We start from the raw sequence: 27,405 nt of genomic DNA, 5'->3' as shown, positions 1-27,405 counted from the left end.
CTGCCCCCTGGTGGTACTCCCAGCACTAGAGGGCCAACTGCTTTCAAATGACCAATAGCTCTTGGGCCAGGACTTCCATTGCACCGGGGACTTGACCAAGTGCAAGACGCATCGTTGTCCAGTTAAGTGCCTGACTAACTCATGATAGCACTGGGTCTGCGAAAGGGGAACACATGTGGTTCCCAATGGTGAGAACGAGTCACACTGAATTAATTATGCCTGAGGCAAAGGTACAGTTTTCCAATGGCAGGTTAAAGTTTTGCTATTAAGTCCTCAGGACTTTCAGACATTTCTGACTGCCATAATCTGAAACCTGTTTTGTATTCATTAGCATGTCATGAATTTGTATTAATACAATAGAGGGCTCAATTCTGTGAGCCAAATATAGGAATTAAGGTTCACGAACTTAAATGTATAGAGGAGCCATGTACCTGGTGGGGTAGACTCCTTCCTCCAACCTCCTGTGACTACAAACCTCTTCAGTTGCTTGGCAGTCTGGCTTGTTATTGTTAATGACTGACAGTGATCAGGATAGAGTCTGACTGGGAGAACAAGCCTGTCCAAATAAGGCAGACACACTGATATTGCCATATAGCACAGAAGGCCGTCTTTTGTGGCTGCTTCCTTGTCTCATACCAGACGTTACAGAACCACCATCAAACGTGTGCATTTTTCCAGTTGTGATAAAAGTCAGTGACCTGATGTGTGAGCTCAAGATTAAAGTGGTACTGCAAAAGTTCGTCAGGCTCATTCCTGATGAAGGGCTTTTGCGATCTGATGTGTGAGCTGCTGTGTGTCGTACCTCCTTTATTTTAAGGATGAACCTTGGCAGCTATGTGAGAAGCAGTGCCATTGTGATGCCAGGAATGCAACACTGGTAGCTGCAATGAGGTGTCAGACACTGATTGCACAGCAGGCATCCGAAGGAGATGCCTGACATCCAACCTCCAGTGTTAAGGTCCTCTGCAGTGGCATCTCCAATGCTAGCTTATACTCACAGGAACTCGAGGCACTCTGTAGCTAGTGTTACGCACTCTGAGGGGGGTGCAGCACATCATTTATCCTCTTGCCACACTGGAGTTAGGTTCTCTTAATTTGTTTTCTCATGAACACTGACCTCCACCATCACCCCTGTTCGGGATGCTTTGTCAGTCTTTTGTCACCATCCATAAGGAAAAGAACTTCCCTTCTCTCTTCAGTAGCCTTCAGGAAAACCTATAAAGGAGGTACTGCTAACTCAGGCACTGCAATTTCCCCGATATCTTGACATCTCAAGTGGTGGGTTACGATGATAAGTAGAGGTTGAGTGATGTTGCTGGCTTGCAGTGAGTCATAGAGTCATAGGCATATACAGCACTGAAACAGATCCTTCGATCCAACTTATCCTAACCTAATCTAGTCCCATTTGCCAGCATTCGGAAAATATCCCTCTAAACCCGTCCTATTCCTCTACCCATCCAGATGCTTTCTAAATTCTGTAATTGTACCAATTTCCACCACTTCCTCTGGCAGCTCATTCCATACATGCATCACTCTGTGTGAAAACGTTGCCCCTTAGGTCCCTTTTATATCTTTCCCTTCTCACCCTAAATCTATGCTCGCTAGCTCTGGACTCCTCCAGGTGCCTGGTATATTTTGTGCCTGAATGATGCAGCCTGGAAGGTTCTGGCAAAAGGGGGGAGAATTTTCTGTTTGCAAAATATGGTGTTTTTACTGCACCTGCATATGTAATGAACTGAGTAGAATGTAATTGCGTGGGAAAATCAGAACTCCCTCCAAGTGGAAATTGCTTCTATTTTCACGCCCTCTCCTTCAACAATTAGTCTGAAAAAAATCCTGTCCTGGTTCCTGCATAAAGTTTCCATCTGTGAAAGACCCTTTCTGTGATCTTTCTTGTTTTTAACCCAACTATTTCCACCATCAATTCTGAGTTCACACAGTGGAAACTGCCAACATAACCTCATCACTGCAGAATTATGCCTTCCTTCTTCAGTCTTGCATTTGTTCTCCCCTGAGCCAATACTGCAGGTAAAGTCCGATGTTCTGTCCAACTCTGCTTTGCAACTCAAACAAACGTCAATTTGCTTTTTACTATAAATAATGCCACAAAGCACATATTAACTAGAGAAAGGACAGATTTTAGGAAGTGAATCTCATCTCAGTGCTCCAATCCAATTATCTCTTGTTTCCCTGCCTCCACACCCATGCCTTCCAAACATTGCGCAATGGACCAGTCATAAAAAAGCAATCAAGGATTTGGAGACAGGTACAAGTCTTCAATAGAAATATTGTTTAGAAACATTACAACTCAAAAATTTACAATTTTAATACTCTATAATCTTGATTTACATAAATTAATTGTTGGCCACATGGAAAAACTAAGATGGGGACCGTTAAAAATATTTTGAACACTTTTGTCGCTTTGTTGAAGTTTTTTCTGATTGATCATTCAGGATTGCTTCTTTCCATTCCACATTAATGTGTTTTCACTGCATGTTTGTCTACCTGCCACATCATTGTGTAACTAACACTTTCCTACTATCCAGTTTGAGATAGCATATTGAGGGAAAGTTACTTGATTTTCTTTAAATTATTAAACATCTTCATAGAATTGAATAAATGCTTCAATTCTATTTGAACACAGTAATGTCTCTCTTCTCACCAGTGACCATTTTGTTCCTCAGTCTTTACTGAAGAGTTCCCCCATGGTCACTTACCCTCTTGCCATAGCAAGATCAAACTAAAGCCATATTTAATCTCATTTCAAAACAGAAGAAATGGCTGCAAAAGGACAGATTAGAATTATGTGCTTATTGTCTCCCATTGAAGGCAATGTGAAGTTGTCTTGATAGGAGCTGACAAAATGCATCACATTCGAGGTTGGTAGTGTCAAGTGTCAGGTGGCCCTTGGGTTCTAACCTGCAACCTCTGAATTCTTATCACTACTCCACTAGGTTGTTGCTGCCATTATTCTCAATATGTCTTCCCCAATCAATACTTACTAATTTTGTTATAGCAAGACTGTCCTATTAAAGTATAGATGGGTAGCAATAAAACAGAAATTATTCACTAGCAATAAATCATCCTTTTAAAGCTAAATGTTCATATTTCCACTGTAGAAAATGTCACGTTTCCAATTATTCAAACAATAGATCGATGTTGCAAAGCTAAACTACTTAATATGTGAGCAGCTGGTGGAACTTCTGCCTAACTTTTTGCTTTAGTGAGGAATTGGGAGAGAAAAATGCAACTGTATAAATGTTAAATGTCTGTGGACATAGACACCATTCTGGCTAAAGTGAATTGGATAAAAAGCTGTACAAAATGATTATCTAAAGCTTATTCTGCTGTCACTCTTCTATTTAAATAGCGCTTTTAGAATTAACATAGAAATAGCCTTTGGAATGTTAATCTTTCAATATGATTCTTTATGAACTCAACATGGATTCAAAATGCTTCTTTTCATTACTTCTGAAGCATCTCAGGAAAAAAAACTTCAGTTAATATTTCCTTCATGTCCATATTAGGTTTTGCCAGCCCTTGTGAGTAATTATTTGCTATTCTTGTGTATGACAAATGGAACTACAATACAGAAATTATGCTTAAAAGACAAAAAAACTACGGGTGCACACAAAATTGGTACAAGAGAGTTTGTCGATTAATACATGCTCAGAATTCTCTTCCAGGCTAAATAATTGAGATTTCAGACAGGCAGTTCTCCACATACACTAGGTACCTAAAATCTAAACAGCAACTACTGATCTGATATTGGCAGTGGCAGTCTGATTACAGTACTAGAGGGCATAACTGTCCTGCTCAGGAGATAGTCGGTTAAGCCAACAGTTTCTGTGGGTAACAGCATCACTAGTAAAATTACCAGTGAGTTTACTGCAACCATTTCCGGAATTTAAACTGTGTGTTTGAAGAGGAAAGAATACTTGGCTGCAACTGCCACCCCTGAGCAGGAAGCATGGGTGCATAAAAAAAATCCATTGCCAAAGTATGCCTTTTAAGAGTAAAATGAACTAAGATTCACAGTTACCAGTATACTATTGGATTCACTGCATATTTGAACTGATTTCGGATAACTTATTTTTGACAACAAAGCCGCAAACCCTCTTGGATTAAAAATAGCTACCAAATGCTACACAATATTTTAGATCACTGGAGAGCTAACTTGGTATTCATATTGAAACCAAAGTATTGGCAATATAAGCTTATTTATTACACACAACTGTTGTGATATCACTCAATGTATCCTGTTTCCACTGTGCTTTACCACAATGACACCATCTGGTGTCTTTCTACGATGGGTGACTGCAGAGGTAATGACAGAAATTGCTATACTTAGTTGTCACCAAGTTTAACAACATGACTGCCTGTGTTTGTGTCAGCCTATTTCCTGCTACTTATACCTCGTGCATAGTAAACTTAATAATGCTAACCCTTATTGCACAGTTTATTTTCCAGAAAATTAACTCCAAGCTAATTAATGATTTAATCAAATTGGATCAAATTAAAAATTGTAAATTATATTTCAAAAGCCTGAAAAAAATTTGACCATTTACTATGAACAAATATTCCTTTCAAACACTAAAGAATGACCATGAAGTGCTTCTGATGATAATGAAGGCTGTCTCGCCATCCTGCTTATCAAGGATTCACCAAAGAAAAAGTACACATTGTTAACATTAAATCCCTATAGGGGACCTGAAATAGCTTTCACTTAGCATTCCATTTTAATTGCTCGGCTGAAATAATTCCAATCTGTTTTTTTGGCGTGCCACTAATTAAAACTGCAAGATTACACAGAGAAAAATAAATACATCATCTCTGCTTGAAAATGAAAGTTTTCTTGAATGACAAATATTTTTAATCAGAGCCATATGCACGGGAGCTTGGAGGGCGAGCTTAATCTCAAAACCACTCCAGCAGCATAAAACAATTCAGTGAGTTATAATTAATGTCACAGTCATAACAGCAAGCTCAAGCCACTGTTTTTCTTTCTACTTAAGGAGAAATAACTAGCTGTTATCTCTGTGCCTGCAGAGCCTCCCCATTGTAGATTCAATAATACAAGAGGTTTCTTATCACCATTCGAGGTGAATGATTGTAACTGTGATATGTTTAGACAATGTGTTGTATTTAACCCAATTTACAGGTGCCCCAGCTTGGCCACAGCAGTAAACACTGGGGACTAATAGGGAATTAAACATGTACAATAGACTAACTCCATTTACTCTCAAAACTGAAATGCATTTAGTAAACTCACTTAAAGAGACAGCAGCCTCCTTCAGGGCATGTGCTGTCATTTGCTATTTTCATCATGGGGGAGGGGAAAATCTGCTTTTGGTCGCATTTATCTTATCTGGTGCGGCGACTAAGTTTGTCAGTACAGCATGCAAGTGCCAGGGCTTATTTTGTTGTGCAAATTTGCCAGTTCAAAATTGGCACATTTCCTTAGTACAAACCAATTATTCAGCCTGCCTCCTCTGCACCCCCACCCCAGCCCCCTCAAAAAGAAATTCACGTAACCCCACATACATCTCACCGTTTTCAGGAAATTCCTGGTGAGTGAAGCAATAGTGCAAGATAAATCTAATGTGTGAAAATCCCAATGGTCTGTCCACTAGGTTCTGATTTTCAGGAGTATTAAATACTGCCTACATACGCCTTCAAAAAAGTGCTTTTTCTAACACTGCAATACCACTGAAAAGAATATACTGCCAGAGGAATCAAAGGAGACGATTTATGATTTCATTCCGATTGACGGCCGATTAAATTAAAACAGATCAGTATTGCAATTCTTGGGCAGGTGGCTCTAGCCTGGTGACAGCCTCAGAACTATTAAATTGGTGCAGAGATGGAAAGCCTTCCGCTTGCATTCACGCACTTACTGATCAAACTGTGACAAATGAGATGTTACTGCTCTTGTAAAGCAAGGCTACAATCTGTCAAACCTGAACATAATTTGTGACCCTCTGTGACATCTTTTTTCTTCTTAGTTTGAATATGGGCACAGTTGCAGAATTCCCCAATACACAGTGTGATCAGAATGCAATGTAATAAGCTAATGCAAAATGCCAACTTTAAATTCCTGTTTGAGGATATTAACAGTCTAACCAGGTTCAATAAATCGGCATTTATAAATTATTGTGTCTGTTGTACTACTCCGTTTTTTGAATTTTCTAATCACCAGTAATTCTTGTGGGAGGGCCCCTAATTTCCATTAACAGCTGTCATCATGCCATATTTGAAATAGATTTGATGCGCCTTAAATGTGTGAAAAACATTTTCCTTTCCTTAAATTATTTCCCCTCTTTTATTAACTTGGATTTTGATTTGAGTAATCTTGATGATATTACCAGCAGTACCAGGAGAATGCAGATGCAAAAGAGGGTGGCTTCAAATTCTAATAACTGAATTTATCACAGCATCTAAAATAACTGTACAAGAAGAAACATCTTTCCAGGTGCAGCTAGCATAGTTTGTATGATGGATAACCGGACGTGCATAGAAAGGCTTGTAGGATACTACATCCATATTTGGCAAATGATGCTGTAATGTGCACTAATCCAGTCTATCATGATGAACTTTTGAGCCAGCTTTTGAAATGCTCAGACATCAGGAGCTGTCATCAGTCTTTTGTTCTCTTCTTTATGCAATAGGGGATCTGGTCAGTACATTGAGAAGAAGCCTACACTCTGCTAACCTTGCCTATTAAAGGCAGGGTCTTAACAGCTGTCTAGAGTGCAAAGAGGTCACAAACACAGTTTGCTATGCCAACAACTACTATTCATCCCTGGTGAGCATGCCATGAGACTTACGGCCAGGCTGATGTCAAGAGTGCATTGCAGGCATTTGCAGTTGTTAATGCTTTAAGAGGAAAGGAAGACTATGTTGTGCTAACAAGCTATTGTATGAAGCAATAAAGTATTGCATTTTCCTGCAGCCATCAAAATCGTATTAACTCATGACCCACTCGTCTGCTCTTCAGATTTCTCAGTGTTACACTTACTAATCCTAGCTTCTTAAAAGGTTACTGAGAAACTATGCATGGCATGTTACAGTTGAAACTGCAAAACTGTTGTGTACTAACAAATAATGGAAGGAGCCGTTAGTCTCTATTCAATTCTAAGAAAAAGGTAAAAGAACACTTTCTTTGCATTTGCAGTTACAAAACAAAATTGAATGTGTACAAATGCATGGACATTGCACTACTTTGGAAGAAAATTATGCCTAGATTGATGGTCGGTTTTAGTGCAATACGAGCCAAAACAGTTTATGCCTTTTTAAAGAACATTCTTTTCAGAAGTAACACGAGTATTGACATCAAACTATCAAACACTGTGTTTAACCAGAGCCAATGTTAAGATTACCATTCCGAGATCACCACATTCCATTTGTGTCTTGTGACAACATTTTGACACTCGGAATGTAGAATGAGAGGTCTTAACCATAGCTTTACTTGCTTGTGTATGATTAATCTTATCTCCACACTTTAGCAACTCCCAAATATAGCCCAAATTAGACATTTAAACAGCTTGTGGGGCTTAGGTGAATATTTTAGGCAGTGATATGATTGCTTCTCTTACATTAACACTTTCTGAGTGGCTTCAGTATTCAAAATGTATGTGTCTCTCCTGTGCTTATGCGTTTAAAGAGTACAAATACAAAATATTTAAATTAACACCCGATTGTGAACATATTAAATTTATTCTGGCTTATACTTTTGTTACAGATAATATAATTCTAGGATAATATTCATAAATCAGAACATTTCCGAGGTCATGTAATGGGTTTCAAGGAAATACATTTGTAGAATTACCGTATTTGCTGTGGTTAGTATCAATTCATATAAAACAGACAAATGATAACTGCTTGAGCCTTAAGTTTGGATTTGATCATTTCAGGAAAGAAGAGTCTACATCATTGAAAATCAGATTCATTTATTAATTCAATATTTACAGTTTAACTGAATTTGCTAAAAAATTAGAATTATTGGGAATTGAAGCACAAAGTCGGTTTAAAGATGTAAATTTGGAATATTAAAGCTACTTGAGAATTCCCTCCGATGCTTCACTTGAATTTATTTTTGCATGGCAAATTAATCATTGTTAAAGTGCTTGGTTTGTTAAAATGGTAAAAATGCTGAAGGAAAAATCTATCAGCAATTACCATTTGGATATCCAAAATCATATGCACAAACTTTAAATATGTTGATAAAAATATCCAATCCAATTCCTCACTTTGCTTGTCCAAGGATAATTAGAAAATATCATTTAAAATGTTTTAGATTGTTATTGGCTAACCTTCCTCTGAAAATAAAAGTTCTTTCACTTTGGAAATTATCAATGAAAAACCACAATATATTCTGCAGAAATAAATTCTACAACTTTTAACCAATATCAATGCCGTCAGTCTTAAAATAAATGAAAATATTTATAGCAGAAAAGTCTCTTAAGATTAACAGAAAATAATTGTAAATATTGCTTTATTTGCAATACTATTTTGCCATGTTTGTCATGGGTTCATGAATCAGAAGCAACAATCTACATAAATGTAAGTAAACAGGGTGAATTGAAGATTATTTTGTTCATCTTTCACTAAGATGCATTCAGAATCTCATATATGTTTTATAATCAGGTGCATGTATGGTGGCTATGGCAATTGCAAAGTTCACTTAAAACTATGACAACTGTCACACATAGTCATTCTCTCTTGTCTGTGATAGTTCCATTTCGCCTTCACCTATAACAAATGATTTCAATTACTTTAACCAAAATGACCTGTGACTAGAAAATCAGCACTGATACTGACCGGACAATTTCTGAGGTTACTATGTTTAAAATCACACAACACCAGGTTATAGTCCAACAGGTTTATTTGGAAGCACTAGCTTTCAGAGCGCTGCTCTTTCATCAGGTGGTTGTCTATAACATGGTATTGTGTGATTTTTAACTTTGTCTACCCCAGTCCACATCGGCATCTCCAAATCATGGGGTTACTATGTTTGTTAACCAAGAGTGGGATTACTATATCATGAATCTAAATAGCTGCAAATTTGGATGCGTATTCTGCAAAATAGTTTTCTTTGGAAGAATACTTTAAAGCAAAATGAAATAAGGCATTTAAAGTTATCAATTTCAACCCTGTGCAAGTACAAAAGACAAATGGTCTAAGAATATAATCAACTTACTTCATATTTGACACAATATATAAAAATATCTTTAGGCAGGAAAACAACACAAAGGGATTAATTCTCCATTTCTGAATTAAAATGAGGAAGTTATTTTGGAAGGCAGCCAGTCAAAAGCTGCACTGTTTTTTTTTGCTTGGGAAAGAAACTACTTGTGGAGAATATGGTGCAGCTGGAAATGACTTGTGTCCCTTGCTAGTTCCTCCCCAGAGACCCTCCAAAGGGTACGAAAATATTCACCAACACTTACCCCTTAATTGTATTCAAGCTCCCAGAAGGCAACACTTGACAAAAATCACCATTAGCTCCTGACAGTACAACATGTTCAGGAAATGCTTACCTGATCAATAGAAAATCTATGGGGACTTACTTTACAACTTTGGAATGGTTAAAAAAATTCTTCCTTTTGTCCAATATGATAAACTATGTGACATCATTTGTTGTTTTTTTTCTTTTGTTTTTATCTACTTTAAATGCAAAAGGCCAGCCACTTGTTATTACAGAAAGCATCTGACAAATTAACAAGTAAATGTCAAAGAATGAGAACTAAAAAATTATCTTATTAAAAAGCTTATTTACATTTTGATTTTGGAGTTCCATAAAGGCAAATGTGCTTTCCAATTTAATTAATGAGAACAAAAAATAGACATACACATAGTGAATGGCAATGAACCAACGTAAGCGAACGAGCTTAAGCATTTTAGAAAAGACCTTCCTAAAAGATGAAGTAAAGGTTGACCAGAAATATTACATTAGTTACTTCTTCATCAATTTGTAATTGGAATATCTCGATGTATTTTACTACACAAATTGGTTTAGTCAGAAGCTATTCATGGCTAGTGCCTTTTTAAATTAAAATGAGATTTTAGGGTCTCTGCTTCATGGAAATTTTTAAAGTATAGCTTTAAATGTCATTTTAGTGAAATGGAGATTGTGTGCTTCTGCATTACCAAACAAGGCACAATGAAAGTAATCAAATACAGATGCATAGTTTACAATAAGCTCAACTGAGAGTGGCATTCATTCTTTAAAGTATGTTACATGAGCGACTACATTAGTTCATTTTCAAATAAAGTATTATTACTTCTCTGCTTCACTAATGTAAGTTACATCATGCTCCAACTGATGGGAGTAATGGTCCAACACTCAATACTAGCCTTTCAATGACCACAGTCACATGAGCCCTGATTTTAGCCAATAGTGGAATCGGATGGGTGGAGTACAAGGTGAATATCAGACCCTACTGACCTTGGCAGTGCAAGAGCTGAGTGTTTTTAAGTCAAAGGTTGCATCCACATGTCACCGATCACCCTAAATGGGTGGCAAAACAGCAGCTAGTAAATGAACCAGGTTTGGAAACTTGGATACTAACAGGTCACTAACAACAAAGTAAGTAGTTGGGTGTGGGTTTCAGGTGTGTCAGGAGAGAGAGAAGTCTGAGATAAGAGAGGCCTTAACCGGTCCTGCAGATTCTGAACCTGCAATGGAAGTTTAAAATAGATTTGTTCAGGATCTGAATTCTTTTCCTCTGTTTTCACCAGATGGGAAAGCTATAACTGCTTCCACACTCAGATCAAAATTAAAATTGCATTGGGGCCGATGACATAATCAAAGACTGATCTGCACATAAATATAAGTTTCAGACAAGTGCCATTGTTACCTGATCAGAAATCAGGAATGGTGCAGAACACCACAAATAGATCGCCTAGTTGATTTAACATCCTGCTTTCTCAGTTTTTGTCAGGTGGATAGGAGAAAAATCCCAATTAAAAAGCTAGCAATGTATCAATTTGCTCAAAATGTTACCTGTACAAAATCACTACTTGGGTAGGCAGTTATATTATCAGCCATTGAGTAACATGGTCTGAACCGCAATAGTGATTGCCTCAATTAGCTGCAGAAATTGTAATACTATACCTTACTGGAGATTTTACTGAAAAACAAAAAAAGTAATATTGTTAAAATGCACAAGAATAATTTCTTTTATGTTAGTTATTGGTTATCTTTTCATTCCAACAGCTCTATATCAATTTAGGCATTGCATAATATAAACTCCAAAAGCTAGTGACAAGACGATGATTTATGCCTCCAGCCAGGAAGATTCGAAGGGCCCACAGAGGGTAAAGTGCAAAAGGGGGAGGCTCGACAGCTGCTCTCAGTGGGCTTGCTTTGGCAGCCAGGCTGTAGTTACCTCTTGTGAAACCTGTACCTGCAGATGAGCTGATCCACAACTACTCTCCTCAAGCAAATGGGGTGAGGGGAGAATTGTAGACAAATACTAAAAGAACACAACCATTCTTTAATCAAATAACTGATTCAAAACACTGGCAAATGAACTAGCAGCCACTGTGAAAACCAGTGCTGGCATCAATATGACAAAATGAAGCAGATTCTCTTCCATGTTGCTGTCAAAAAAAAAACTAAATATCAATACAGTTCACTTCAGGAAAAAAAGGAGGAGGAACCTAGCTATATGATTGCTCCCAAAAGGCAATCATCTCCCCAGAGGGCACCACCAACTTCAAATATCTTCATGTTCTGCGTCCAAATTTGTGCTTCATTAGGCTACAGAGTTTTCAAGGTTTCCACTGTGGACACACTAATTGCCTATTTGAAGCAGTAATTCAAGTGTAAGGAAGGACCCCAATATCAAATTCAACCACATCACAACAAATGGGAGTGCCATATTGATATATGTGTATATGGGTGGCTGGGAGTAGAACAAAAGGCTGCTATTTGTCTGAAGGCTCATGGGGAAAGATGCCATATCAAAACCAGCACAACATCCGTCAGGCCTGTCTCTAACTTCCCTTATCAATTACTGAGCTGTCATCTAAACTCTTGCACATAAGCAAATGTTAAAACATTTAAAACAGACCTGCATAATGGATGCCGCTGTAAAGGTAGAGGAATATCTAAGCAAATGTGAAGAAACAGTAGCTACCGAAGACGTTATTATATTGCATTTATCTGAGAACAGAAGTTACTGATTAAACGATTGAAGAATTGTATATCTGAAGGAAAGAATATATTGCATTGTGGATTGAACATATTGCATAAAAACAGTTACAGTTCTGAATAACAATGTCACTGGGTTAATTCCACACTTGCTGGTACAACACTGGCACCATATGTGGAAGGGAGTAACACCAACTGTACTGTGTGATTAGTTTGTCTTTAGTCAAAAATGGATTAAAAAAACAAAAAGAAGAGGAAGGGAATGTTGCAAAGACCTGATAACTTACCAACATCTAAGATAATCTTGAAAAGAAGCATATATAAAAGTAACAGAAACTCACTCTAAATTGTATCATAAAATGGGTTTTCTGGTGACTGCAGTAAGGCTATGGTGGCTATGAAGCAAATTGACAGGACCCTATCTTGGAATTAACCTTGCATATAAACTGATACTTTTGAGGCTGGACTAGTACTAGATGCATTAAGGTCTACTTTTCAAGGCAGAATGGAGAAAACCTTGGTAAAGAAATCATACAACAATGACATTACAATGACAGTGTCCTTTTAGCTGTGTCAGCGTATCATAACATTTTTGTTTTGCAAATTCTTGACATTAAACATCTCAGGATACATTAATAAATTGAATTATGTTATAAAATGACCCATCTCTTCTGTTCAATGTGATACCTGAAGTGGATTAGCTCAATTTCTTATTTATTTATTCTGTGAAAGATGGCCACATTTGAAAAGGTAGGTCATGTGGATTTGATTTGTGGTGGTTTTAAAATGCAGTCTAGTAGAAGGTGATAAAGGGGATTCTCTCTCTTTCAAGAGCCATTACTATTAACATTTAATTGCAAAGTACAGTGAGTGCTCCTCTTGCAGGAGTCAGGATTAGTACTGTATAAAACATTGAAGCATTACCCTTCCAAATTTCACATACTGTTCATTTCAAAAATGTATTTTTATTGAAAGGTTTTGTTCTTCCATCAGTTTCTTTGTATTTTTTGTCATTTGGTGTGTGTGTGTGTGTGTGTGTGTGTGTGTGTGTGTGTCAGTCGTCGATGTGACTGCAATAAACACAGCTTTGTGAATGATTGGTCAAGAGGTGAAATTCAGGCAGGGAGAACCTAGCCTGCATCAGTTCCACTCCTTCCTACCACAAAGTCTTTCCACCCCCATGAGCTCAGGATTGAATGTCTCATTTTCACGGGTAGTCTTCCGTCTGGTGAACTCTGCCAGGAATTAAGAAGCAAGTTGAAATAAAACTGGATTTGAACTCTCTACCTTGTAACTGGAAGAACACTGTTTGACTAGAAGCCTCTTTATTCAGTCTGATTCTATACATAAATAAACATGTGGAGAAAAAGTCAAAATACCAATTTTCAAAAATTTTTGCTGCTGAAATAATCAATCAGTTTAATAAAATCACTGAACCTCTATTTTGATTACAATTATTTACATTTTTCAATGTTATTTATGGTACATCACCCACAACAAATACCATTTAGTCAATTTATATTGAATACAATGAAATAAGTTTTAATGAAGGAAGATTTTTATAACACCTGCACATATGCCAAATTATTATAAATATATATCTGGTTTATATGTTTTATTTAACTTACCTGTGCAGATTTGCAAAGACTGCATGTAACACATTTAATCACATTAAAAGGTGTAATGTTTCATCTATTCAGTTGTAAGTAAAGTGATAAAACAAAATAAAATCGAAAGAAACATTACTGCATCTTACATTATACTGTAGAACCCAAAATATTTAAGTTTCTTTTCTTAATTTAGTTGGAATGCAAACGCAATGCATGCAGAAGGAAAGGTTTCATAAAACATTAGGAAATTAAGAATATGGCATATTGCACCTTACCTTCTTTCAGCATGCCTACTTTTAGGCATTTCATGAAACGACAGGCCTGGCAAGACTTGCGTCTACGCTTTGTGATTTCACATTCATTTGTCGCTGGGCAGCTGTATTCGATGTTACCTGCAGTTACAAAAAGACAGAAAAATAAATCAAAGGAACATTCTGATTGAGCATTCTACTTTGAGAACACAGAGCTGGGATATCTGCTGATTTCTCAAATCGGTCCCACTCTTTCTCCCTCTCTTTGCTCTCTTACCTACCCTCCTCCCCATCCTTCTCTGGTCCTCTGTGGTTAAATACATTAGTGTCTTAATGAAAATGCATTTTGTTTATTGTCCTCTGGAGAGGAGGGTCATCACACAGAGTGCATAAATTGCTAGTGCAGACAAGGCAGGTTGGCAGTGAGTGTAATTGTAACCTTGATACTACATGTTAGCAGTACTCAGGGTCCATCACATTCCCCTAGAAACATATGCAACTCCCTGTAATTAGCACCGCATCCACCTGGGACAGCAGCTCTGATGAAATATTTCAGAGTTAATCACACTTTGTAAACACTGATTTATATTGACTACCCTTCTCTGAGCCGATGCTTCCTCATTAAATAACAGATTAGTGGAACACTAAGAGACTAAACACTGAAAACTCCTCACTCAATGTAAAACCTTGTATAAAACAACAGATCTGGGAAAGAAATCTATTCACATAAACATACTCCTTAGGAGAAAATGTTACAATTCAACTGGTATTCAGCAGATGAAAACTGTACAATTTTTACAGCAGGAAATAAAATTATTAAAAAGCTTAACAATGTATACCTAGATATTCTTTAAAAACGTAGGTTTTTTTGAATAGAGAGGGCCATTAATGTTACCAGCAGGAAACTGGCATATGGTCCAGAAGTTTTAGTATTTTTCTTTTAGTATAAAATATTCTTTCGCTCTCATTTATATTTGCTTAATTGAGGATATTAAGAATTAGGAAAATCTACTGGGGTCCATTTACGGAAACATTTATGGCGAGATGCAATCTGTAACTTGCTGTAAAAGTGCCTTCATAGCCACATAAATGGAAACAGCAATTGGTCTGCATAATGTAGCATATGGGGCAATGATGGTGCATCGAACAGACCAATATCACTAAGCACAGTCGACACTAATGTGGCCAGAGGTAAGAGATGCTGAGCAAAAAACAAAATTAGTGACCAAATACTGATTCCATTATAACCTAATTACCTGTAGATACTCTGAGAAATTAAATGGTGATGCACTACCATAAATGTAGTAATCTAATGAATTCAAGTATTACTGGAGAGTAAGAGCTTCGTTGCAATAGCTTTGTGCTGTGCATTATGCTGCCACATGTATTATAAGATCACGTAAGCACTAAATATTGTGCAAGAATAGGAAATTCCAGCCATCTTAAATTTAACCACATGTTCAGATAAGAAATCATATTTCATGTCAAAAAAAGTTAGAGTTATATGGCTAATGTTACCAAATTGATATCCGACAGATGATACAAATAATACGAAAACTATTTGGGGCCAAGGTTCTGGTAAATTGCAAATGATATTTTTAAAATAATTCTATCTCATCATAATTTATGTGAATGCCTTATACAGAAATCAGGCAAATGAAAGGTTAGATGGAGCAGGTAACATTGTTAATCGTAAAACTTACCTGTGTGAAATGTGATATGAAAAAGTATTCTTTCAAAAATTATTTTGAAGTTTCAATCTCCTAGCACCATCATTAATTATCATATGCATCATTAACTAGTCATTAATTACTGTACACACCATTAACTGCTCATTTTCATCTTAGATAATAGAAAACAATTGAGTAAGTTTTTCCACAAAGGAAGATATTTATGTATCAATTTCAATTTTTAGTCAACAGATAGGAAAATTATATTGAAATTAGTGGTAAACATTTAAATAAAAGAAGAATAAAGTTGTTCTTTTTTGCTAAGAACTGCAAAGGATTGGCTAAATTTTAGTCTGGACAAATCACAGTTAAAGAACAAGAACAATGCAGAAAGTCAGTAAATATCTTTTCTTTTAAGTCTGTGTCTTGTTTCAGAAGTACAGGGAGGTAGTGACTGGATAAAGCAATTTTTTAAACATTTAAGCTGTTATTTTTCTGCTTAAATCTGATTGAAAATAATTAGCTGCTTCTTGCTAAAATCAGTGGAAATTATTAAATGGAATATTGGAGGAAGAAAGAACTGCAGCATTCCTGAGGAAACTGATCAGTTAACTAATTAGAACCTGAATAAAACAAAGTTGTTTCATTAGTGCTGAAACTAAGAATGCACCATAAAGTCCTTGTCTAATGTGCATCATAACTTTTTTTTTATCTTTACTCAAAAATGTAAGAACATTAGGAAAGAATCGGAAAGAAATATTACCTTGTATAGTGCGCTTGAAGAATGCTTTACAGGCCTCACAGGAAGCAACACCATAATGATATCCTGATGCTATGTCGCCGCAGACCAAACACAATCTTTTGGGCATGGAGTTCAACATGTACTCGCACTTGGTCTGCGAGTCTTCGGCTATAGTGCTCGAACAGTCATCGTACCGTTTACGGGAGCTGCCGTTGCTGCCCAAGCTGGTCGTTGTGTAGAGTGGGGGAGAGTCCAGGCCATTCTGGTGTCCATTCATAGTGGAGCTGTAGCTCCCACTGGCGTCCGAGGAGCCACCTGGACTGTGGTGATTGATACTATCTGTCAGTGAAGCAGGGCTGGATGGCTCTGTCTTAATGTATGATGAGCAGCTCGAATCAATGTGTCGATCCTTGGCTGACATTCTGCAGAGAAGCCTGTGAAAAGCATTGAATTAAAAACAACATTCTTTAGGGGCTTTCTGATAGGCAAGGGACCAGGCATCATTCATTCGTTAGTCAATACAAGTTGTTCTACACGAACATAATCAGCATAAGGGCATGACAGAGGTTTATCAAAGCTGGAGACAGGTGGTAAACAAAACTTAAAGGTGGGGGTGGGGGAATGAGGAGGTGGGGAGAAGAAATCAGTATGAACTGCTTCCCTCCACAATATAATTTCTCTCATTCAAATTCTACGAGTCACTATGCAACAGTTAAAAATATGTGCTATCTGAATATAATCTGTTTCTGCCTTGTTGCTTCAAAGAAAAAGGCAAGATTTTAAAAGCACAGCTATGCTAGGCAAAATAGAGTTGAAGCAATTACATGGTTAAGACTTTGAGATTTAAATGAGAGTTGTCTCAAAATGCTAATGGGAAACTTGCAACAAAAAAAGTACAATGACAAAAATCCCCAAAGATTGATTGAATAATTTTTCAATTGACACAAATTAACCCCCATTTGAAAAACACAACCAAATCTCGGTGCTCGGTGCAGAGTGACATCAAATTTTGCATTGACAGCACAAAATGGAATGAAGTCAATTCTTCACCCACAAAAGGATAAGATCATAACCTCCCAAATAGCTTTTTTCTGACAGAAAAGGTTTTCTTTGTTAAATATAGTTTTTAGAATTCCATTGCTCTTGCTGCTAATGTGAATTTTAGTGCCTCTAATTTTAAATTCAACTGCAGACCAGAAAAAAAAACAGCACCTGACAACTGAATTTATAGATAGTTGCGCATGTTCCAATCCCACATTAATAGAGCCATGGAATTTCAAGGGGAGAGAGGGAGAGTGCACTAATAATTTCAAACTGAAGTCTGTGAACATAATGTATTGGAGAGGAGTAATTACAATGTAATAAGTGGAAGAGTAAGTACTCTAAATTAGAGGAATTCGCAGAGCTGTTGTAAGTCAATGCACATTCAGCTCTCTCTAATGTTGACTTGGGAAAAATTTAATCCCCACTCTTTGCCCCGAGTGGTAGTCAAGGGATGGGAGAGATATCAATTAATTACTGCTCTCATTAAAGTACTGCCTGCAAGGAAAATTTGTTGCAGGCAAGGTTTTTGACTCCTGCAGTCTTATAAAGAATGTCCCTCTGATACCACACCAGAGCTGGACAGAAAGAACAGCTCAATGCTTTAACACCGTCTTATATGAACAAAGAGAAATCTATAACACACTATAATGTTTGAAGAAGACATCCAATAATCTGTTGAAGATAAATACAAAAAACAACTATAGAAAACTTGAATTAAATGAATGGCCAAATGCAATTAACTAATTGCAAGGTGCATGACATTTTCTACTCAAAACAAGATGTGCATTTACAGCCTTATTTTAAACTTATTATTGGTTAAGGTGCAATCAGGTAACTAATAGCAAAATATGAGGTAGTGCCATAACAAGTTATTTCCTTCATTTGCTTGGTTTTCCCCAGAGTATCCACTTGCAATGAGAACATTATCTACCTCCAGGTATTGGAACTATTCTGTCTCCAAATGTGTTGAATACATTTTCATATGTTTCAAAACAATATATTGAAAGATAAACTTGTTTAGGATAAGATTAAAATGAAAGCAAAACAAAAATAAATTACCTCATTGGTTACATGCATATCCATTGATGAGGAGTACATTATATCACATTATCCACTGGCATCTGAAACATTTTGGATTTCCCTCTAAGTTTGATGACTCCTAAAGATTTTAACATCAATATTGCACTGCAGGTTCTACAAGAGGCTTAAACTCTGTATTACTGATCAATTTTAAGTGCAATAAGAACAAATATGTGTGGTTTTGACAATTTATTGTTAAGCTTCAAGTTTGACAATGGCCTAAAAACACAGTGAATGTGCTAGTTTCCCTCTGACCTGTACTGCATTAGCTAAAATGCTTGTTAATGGTTCGACATGAATATATTGCCTCAGTTGAGTGAATTTTGGGCAGGGAAGAAAAGAAAATGGTAGCACCGAGCTCTTTACGCTTCAGTGATTGCGTATGGTCATGTAGGTCCCAATGACATGGACCAGGATACCTTCCTAAGGTGGCAAGTCATCAATAAAGAAGCAAGTAAATGGAAGAAAAGAAGTCCTCCCTTTATCCTTTCTCAAAACAATATGAAGTCAATGCAGTCATACAAATGGCACTGTAATTTCCAAACTGGATGACCACTTTAAATGAGATAATGTACGGAGTTGTTAAAACAGTTAAAAATTGTCAATTTTTTAGAAAATATTTCAGCTTACATGTCAAAAGTAACTAAATAAACGATGCCTGACAAACAGAGCCGCACTTTACAATTACAGACCCTTCTGTTATAACTTGCATTTTGTCACCATGAATTTGCTGTAATATAATTGACGAATTGGGGACGTTGTTTCTAAACTGCAAACTTTTCAAATGTGTGTTGGTTGTAACACGATTATAGCACCAACACTTAAAACGCTGTTTCTAAAGCATGATTTTCTATAACATGGGGTCGCCTTAAAGAAGAACTGTCATTAGACTATATTTTCAAATTTTTAAATATAATTTCTACTGTGAAAATTAGACAAAATGGGCATGGTTGTCTCATTTTCAATCTTCCAACATGTAAACAGACCAAAAAGTACTGCTTAGCAAGTAGAAACATCCTTGCAAACCACAAACTCAAGACAATAAAAGATCCCTTTTAGAATTATGTGGTTTCCTAACTGTTCCTCCCTGGATACAGGATAGTAATTAGCTTCAACAAAACACTTGTTATTTAAAATAAAAATTTAAAAGTAATAATTGCACAAGATACTTTCAAAATAGTGACATTTACAATAGATTTTGAAAAGCACTGCATTTCATGAGACTCAACCAGATTTTGGACATGTAGCAACTTACAACTAGCAAGTTATTTTATCTGAACTGAATGTTATTTGAAGACATTCTTATGAATCAATTCCCTTCTCCATCTCATTCAAATGCATTTTTTTTCTTGCTCTGAAAAGATTCTGCAAACTGAGGGAGCAACCCTCTCTGAATTTAGATTAGCAGTTCTGAAAGTAATCACTGTAATTCTTTTGTGCTCCAGTGAAAGAATCCAGCTACAATGTTAACGTTTCTGCTTTGAAGAACACACTGTAATTCACTTTTCTGCTTGAACTAATTGTACTCTCTACACAAGGTGCCAAAATATGGATCAGTCAATAGGAAAATGGCACCAAACTGCATTCAACTTGGACAAGGGAAAGAAAGCACATCTAGCTGATACAGTATGTCAGGAATCAACACTATAACATATGATTTGGGAAAACATGACCATTTCAGTGTGACAAGGTGTCATTATGAAATCTAAATGATACAATGGCTTGTCAACTGCCAGAGCAAACATATCATCATTGCATTAAGGCATAGTGGTGAGGAGAGAACACTTCTTTATTCCAGCAACAACAGCATTTTATAGCTGTATCTGAGATTTCTGTAGGTTGGGACTAAATTCCAGAGCATCGATGAAATGAGGAGCAGGTAGTCAGAAAGGGGAACAAAATGCAATGTGCTGTTTTAAAAATGCGCTCCTTTTCTTCTTAAATCATGCATGTATTTTTAAATTACTTTCACATGCATTGTCAGTTGCTACAATGAAGGACAGGGAATACAATATTACTATATTGAAAGTCATTGGTAGAGTGCAAAGAATGTTTTGGAATTCAAAGAGTTAAACTTGGCAAACTACAGAAATTACAGCAAGAAGAGTTAAGAGAAAAACTAGGAGCTAAATACTGCAACCACTCATCAGAATTTGACATAATGTCACACAATTCTCTTAATAGCATACCGCACAGTCTTTTACTCTCCTGGCAAGAAAGTGGCTATTGAAATACAACAATAAAGCAAATGACATTTGCTATAATGCAGCCGAACACATTGTCTGAAAGAGATAAATTAGAAAGGGTCAAGTGCAGATTGGAGAATCTTGCATAATGGACAAGAAAAAATATCTCCCATCTGTAACAGGTCGAGATCTGTGATGTGTGATTCTGTTCATTGGGAATGGATGCAGTTATGGTGATAATAATCATCTTTCTTGATTCTATTTTTAAATTTCTAATTTAATTTTATTTACTCCAAATAGTGATGAAAATAGTGAAGCTCATTAATGCAATTTTTACTCTAATATTCTGTAAAATTACTCCTCAACAGCAGTCTATATGCATTTGCTATCAAACCAATGCAGCATGTCAGACAGAAACAATGTTTGAACCATATTTTATTGTTGGATCCAAACTGCTGTCATGGTATTAATTTCACTTCTGATTAAGTAGCCCAACTGACACAAACAAATATAGTCCATATTAATAAATTACTGTGTGAAAAGTTTCCACAAACTTTAATCCAGCAAACGAAAAAGACAATTAATTTAAACAGAGCTCAAGATTTCTATCCCACCTCCTTGCAAGAACAAATATAAACCAACTCAATTCGATTAAGTGACTGTTGTAAAATCCCATTGTTTATAGAATGTTATGAATCTTTGCAGATTTATCTCTTCGCCCTGTTCACTAACTGTCCCACCTACTCAATTTCTGATGCATGTCAATTAAGCAGCATCCTACAATTGATGGAAGGATATCAAGTGGTCGAACCATTACAAATAAAGTTCACAAGTCTTTCTCTATTGCATCTGCCAGTTTGCAGAGTGCAATCATATTCAGTTACATACAACAGAAGTGTTGCCATTTCTGTAAATACAACCTCACTTTCCTAATTTTGTTTTACAAAAACCAGTGAAGGTTAAGTCAAAATGTACTTTATATTAAGAAAGATCAGGATCTATGATTGGAAAAGCAAAATTCACTTTTCCTTCTGCATTAATTCACCACTTTGTTGCTGTTCAAACAGTAATTTTTTTGGCATATTTTTCCTTTTGTAAATTTGATGAAAACTGAAGTTAACCTTTTAATATTAAAGGACACTGGTCACGGTTTCAGAATCTCTGCACAGAGTAGAGAGAAGCCCAGACCAAATAAACCTAACCTGCCTACCTAGATTTTCTAATTATTTCAAAGAAGAAACTGAGTGCAGGAAGTAACAGTTCAAAAGGTTTTCTTTATGTCCTTCAGTTCTGCAACCAAATGAAGAAATGGGAATAAAAAAGCTTTCAACAATATTGGCTACTAATGAAGTTGCTCCATAGGTCTGCATCCTCATAGCATTTGTGACATGTTGTACTGCAGCACATCAGTACCACTGATGATTCAAAAGCAACCACCCACCATCCAGATTTACTACTATCACTTTCACTAACAAAAGCAATAAGAGGCTGGAGTGCTGTGTATGTTTTCTAGGCTTTGATCATATTCCTGTTTGTGTAGTATAACCAAAATTCCACTGAGTAGAAGAGGGGGCCTGGCCAATCGGGAAACAATGGTTACTTGACCCCAAATTTGAATCTTAAAAGTGTTTATTTCAAGAAAGGAAACTGAGGAAGGTAAAGAATTAAACACAAAGAAAAGGAAAATAAAATTGAGAAGGTGGACTAGAAATGAAAATCCTGCCATGACACCAGGTTTATTTGGGACCATAACTATTAATGTTTAAATCCATGTTAGCAAACAAAGAAAACATATACTTTTATACTGGTACAAGTACTTTAACTGCTGCTATTTGTTTCTTGTACATAAGTTTCAACTCTATGACAACTCCTGTGTAAGGGACTAAAAGTGAAAGTGTCCCTTATATTCAGGTGTCCTCACTAAACAGATATCACTGCCAATCAAATAGTATCTCGGAACATGGTCCCTAATAAAAACATGTTCCCATGAACTATAGTGCCATTCAACTGAAATAGCTCTTCTCTCACAAATGTTTTTAAAAACGTGCTTTTCTTTTCTCTAAAATTAACTGCTGTTGTGTAGTATAGTAGATTTGAATAAAATGAGCACACAACGTATTGCACAGTCTGGTGTAAGATTTCATTCACACTTCCACATACTTCAGAAATAAAATACACAGGATCTGTTTCACTGTGACACTCCTGCAGCCCGCAAAGAAAAACCAAGCTCTACACCTGTTCAGATTTTGTGCTAAGCATGGAGTGGCATTTCATCACAATCACTGTTTAACTGAATGTTTAGCCCTAGCATCTTGCACCATGCTGTCAGCCAGCAGCAGGGAGTCGTGAAGTTGTTGGCACATTTGATTTTACTGCCATTAAGATACCGACTTAATACACTGATTGTCCTAGGTCCCGTTTCAAATACTCCACGGTAACCACCTTCGCTTTTTTTTTATGATGACACTGTGACAAGGTGATTTTATGCACTTGGATTTAGTAATAAAGATGTCAGTCAGACTAAGAACCATCAGGGCTCCTAATGAATTCATGTGGGGGAAAATCCAGGGGTCTGCTCACACATGTACATTTAAAGGGGTCACAGAGAGATGGAACAAGCGTGTAATTAAAGCCAATTTCATTAAGAGGAGAATCTGATAGGGTATAACAAGACTGTAAAAAAAAAGCCTATTTCCTGTGGCTCGAGTATGAAAGACATGTCTTTAACCAGATCAGATTCTATAAATTGGTTGTCAAGAAAGGATTGTTGAGATTTATACCCATCTATCAACCGACAGAGGTAGCTGTGGCAGGACAGGCTGCTGCGACTCCCATCTGTAAAGCATCTTAAATCTGAAGAAGGCCATCTGCTAGAACAAATGACTCAAAAGCAAATTTGACTTATTGTTTACTTTTTTTAAAAAATGGAATGTTCAAATTCTAACTCAGTGGCTAGCTTTGAGAAGATTTCTAAATAAAGCCTCTTAAATCCCACCATAAAGGATCTAAAACCTCATTGCTATAAGTGGCAGAGCCACTGCATTACTTATAGCTTTAATCAGTTCAGCTCTGAGTAATTTATAATATACATTTTCAACAATATTTTACTGTAAGCTCTGAAACTAATATACATGTGTACATAAAATATAATATACACAGACTTTACCACTAGATCTGATTTCATATCGTTTCGCATCACTTTCAGTACAATATTAATAATCCACTCAACTGGTAGCATTGTTCTCACCTTCTATTTTCTATATTGCGTCCTGCGTGCTTGAAGTAATAAAGCACACGTAGAAATGGTTTCCTCATTTTAGCAAAGGAAAGGCTGGATTTATTTGTTAAATTTGATTGTTAAATAAAATGTGCTAATATAACATTGTGTTTATTCCTCACAAAACCTTTTGGCAATTATATAAAATTAATAACTTAATGTATTGCTTGTAACAGCACTCGTGGTGATAAATATTAAAATATTAGAGGTATAAAGACAATGGTAGGAAGCAACCAGAGCAAATGTGTCAAAACACATATCTTCAAAGATAGCTGGGATGTATAGCATCTTGAGCAGAAACTTTAATTTTAATGGCACTGAAGTTTGTTTGTACTGGATTGCATACTCCAAGTATTTTCAGTCCAAACAACAATGCTTGGTTCCACTGTTTAAGAGTGCACAATTTTGGTACAAAATTGAAATTGATTACATTTTTCCAGAAACATGCAAGGGAGTTTCCTTTTCAAGGTGCAATAATTGTGCCAAAGGGTTGACAAGAAATTTGCCATCTAATTCAGCTTCAGAAAGTCTACTTATGTCAATGAAGTAGGTGATGCTTAAAATATAAATTCTTCATTGGGTACTTCAATACCCTATCTCTGCATTGACCAAACAATGGTCAAGACGAAAACATACATGCACAAGGGCAATTTGGAAAACTACGGTACAGGCTAAGTCTTAAAATAGATACTGTCATAATATATGGTCTGTCTGATTAACAGAGGATGAAACTGCCATATTGTTTCTTTCAAGTCACAGAGTCAGGCTGCATGGAAACAGACCTTTCGGTCCAACTAGTTTATGTCGACTGTATTCCCAAACCAAAGTAGTCCCACCTGCCTGCGTTTGGCCCATGTCCCTCCAAACCTTTCTTATTCATGTGCTTATCCAAATATCTTTTAAATGTTGTGAGTGTATCTCCATCCACCATTTCCTCTGGCAGTTCATTCCACACACTAAACACTGTCTGTGTAAAAACGGTGCCCCTCATGTCCTTTTTAAATCTTTCTCCTCTCACGTTAAAAGTACACTCCTTTGTTTTGAACTCTCCCACCCTAGGGAAAAAGACCCTTGCTATTCACCTTATCTATGTCCTTATAATTTTATAAACCTTCATAAGGTCACCCCTCAACTTCCTACGCTCCTGTGAAAAGAGGCCTAGCCTACCCAGCCTATCTTTATAACTCAAACCTTCCATTCCGAGCAACATCCTGGTAAATATTTTCTGAAGCCTCCCCAATTTAAAAATAGGCTTCCGATAGCAGGGTGACCAGAACTGTATACAGTATTTCAGAAGAGGCCTCACCAACAACCTGTATAATATCAACATGACATCCCAACTCTTATACTCAAAGGTTTGAGCAATGAAGGCAAGCGTGCTAATCACCTTCTAACTACCTTCTCTACATGTGACTTTTTGTCTGGATACAAATAAAAGAGCAGCTTTAATGCCAGGACAAGATGGTGTGTGTAATTTAATAATTTGGTTCCATTTATGTAGACCACTTTCAATTGCTTTATGTATAAGGGACATATTTAGGCATTTGATTCCATTGAGAAATAAATGAATGAGCACTGCAGATTGATCACTTGACAAAAGAATGAGAAAATAAGTTCAGTCTTGGGCTGCCCAAAACATTTACTCAAGTTTGAATTTACAATGTAAGCCATATTGCCAATATTCTTCAGGGTAGCCGTGCCCTAATCCATTGGCCAGAAAGTCAGGCACTGCATTTTAAGATCATCACGTCATGAATTACCTGAATTTGTGTCATTTACTCCTTTAAGGAATAAAGACCACCAGAAGAGCTGTCTGATAATCAGATGGTTGATAACTCTTCAGTCGCAGCAGTGCCATCAGGAATAGTGGCCATTGATAGTAATGCAACTGGCCTCAAACATCTACAAGACTGAAGGCCCCTGTGCATGAATGGTCCTGTGGAAGATGTTCGGACCATTCAGGCAGGCCCAAGCAAGTTGGGGAAGAGTGTGACAATGATCAGTCATTTGGACAGAGCGCAAGAGTGGGATATTTCAGCAGTCTGTCTCACAAGGTGAGTTTGGGCTTCCCTGGACTATTAGATGCCTGATCAATTTGGCTCACTCCTGAGGAGGCTGCCTGAGCAAACAAGTGGCACCCCTTGTGGCCAAGTCTCCATCCATGATTGGAAAATACCAAAGGCAATGGGAAGAAGTTCTAAGGTAGCCCTCAATGTGTCCAAAGATACCTCAATGGGCCCAAGGTGACTTGGGCTGCCTGCTCCCTTCCCTGACAATGACAAAACACCAGCAATGTGCAGGCAATAAGCACATCACCCCTGCCATCCCACTTAATTTTACCTTCCCAACACACACAGGCATGGCCTTCCTACCCACTTCCTGCACCCAGTAAAATCCCAGCTCATGATTCATGGTATCCCATCAGATGCTTGGCATTAAAAAGTTTCATTAAAAATATTGAATAAAATTGTGTATATAAATATCCAACTATGTAACTTATGTAGATGGAACAGTGGAATATAGCACTCAGTGAGGAGTACATCCAATTTACAGGAAGTATCTGGATACTTTAAGTCTTATTATAAATTAATATTTCCTGCTTTACAGCATTATGATCAGACTTTTTAAAAAATCCTTCCTTTTACACAGCACTTACCAGAAGGATAAATTCTATAAAATACAAATATAAACTCAAATTTCACCAATGTTCTCCAGTGCTGCGATCTTGTAGCATGACATGCATAAAAAAGTCTTCAATTATTTAGTTTCTTCAGATTTTTCCTTTAATGAATACTTCTAAGCAGTGTGAAATATAACTTCTATAATTATGTAACATTGTTAAGATTTTTAAGTCTTTTTTGTAGTTAATTTAATAAATTACTGTCTGATTGCAGCATTTTAAAACTGTGCCTATGAATTTAGAGTTGGTTGCTCTTTCTATGCTCACCCCACATGTTAACATCCTCTCTTAATTTGGTTAAAATACATTAGTTATTCTATTTTGGTTTCAAAACCTCAATTACCTCAGTCCTGTAATTCCATATACCTGTCCTGAATCAGGAAGTTTGACAGACTGCTTGTGAATTTGTTCAGTACATTTTTCATTTTAAACAAGCCAACAGAGAAACTGCTAAAAAGGACAGGACTAGCAGACTGATGAGGTTAGTGATGTTTTGTCAGGGCAAAGGGAAAGCAGGCCTACAGTGTGGAAGCAGGCCGTTCAGCCCACCAAGCCCACAACAACTCTCTGAAGGGCATCCCACCCAGACCAACCCCCCACCACTATAACCCTGCATTTCCTATGGCTAATCTACCTCACCTATACATTTCTGGACACTATAGCCAATTTTGTATGGCCAAACCACCTGACCTGTACATCTATGGACTG

The 27,405-nt window shown here is 36.8% G+C and overlaps 1 protein-coding gene across 10 annotated transcripts in view; it reads right to left on the bottom strand.

Moving 5' to 3' along the window:
• Positions 1-27,405, bottom strand: part of esrrga (estrogen-related receptor gamma a) — a 242,178-nt gene that overhangs the window by 62,224 nt on the left and 152,549 nt on the right. For all 10 annotated transcript variants that reach the window (XM_060831457.1, XM_060831461.1, XM_060831460.1 and 7 more), the window contains 2 exons: positions 16,452-16,864; positions 14,043-14,159 (listed from right to left, as the gene is read on the bottom strand). In XM_060831457.1, the coding sequence (XP_060687440.1) occupies positions 14,043-14,159; positions 16,452-16,864 (530 nt within the window). The remainder of the gene's footprint in view (positions 1-14,042; positions 14,160-16,451; positions 16,865-27,405) is intronic.

Source organism: Hemiscyllium ocellatum, chromosome 10, assembly GCF_020745735.1.
Source record: "Hemiscyllium ocellatum isolate sHemOce1 chromosome 10, sHemOce1.pat.X.cur, whole genome shotgun sequence".
NCBI classification, from domain to species: Eukaryota; Metazoa; Chordata; class Chondrichthyes; order Orectolobiformes; family Hemiscylliidae; genus Hemiscyllium; species Hemiscyllium ocellatum.
The sequence above is the reverse complement of the archived record's forward strand: the minus strand, read 5'-3'. Positions and strand labels throughout refer to the sequence as shown.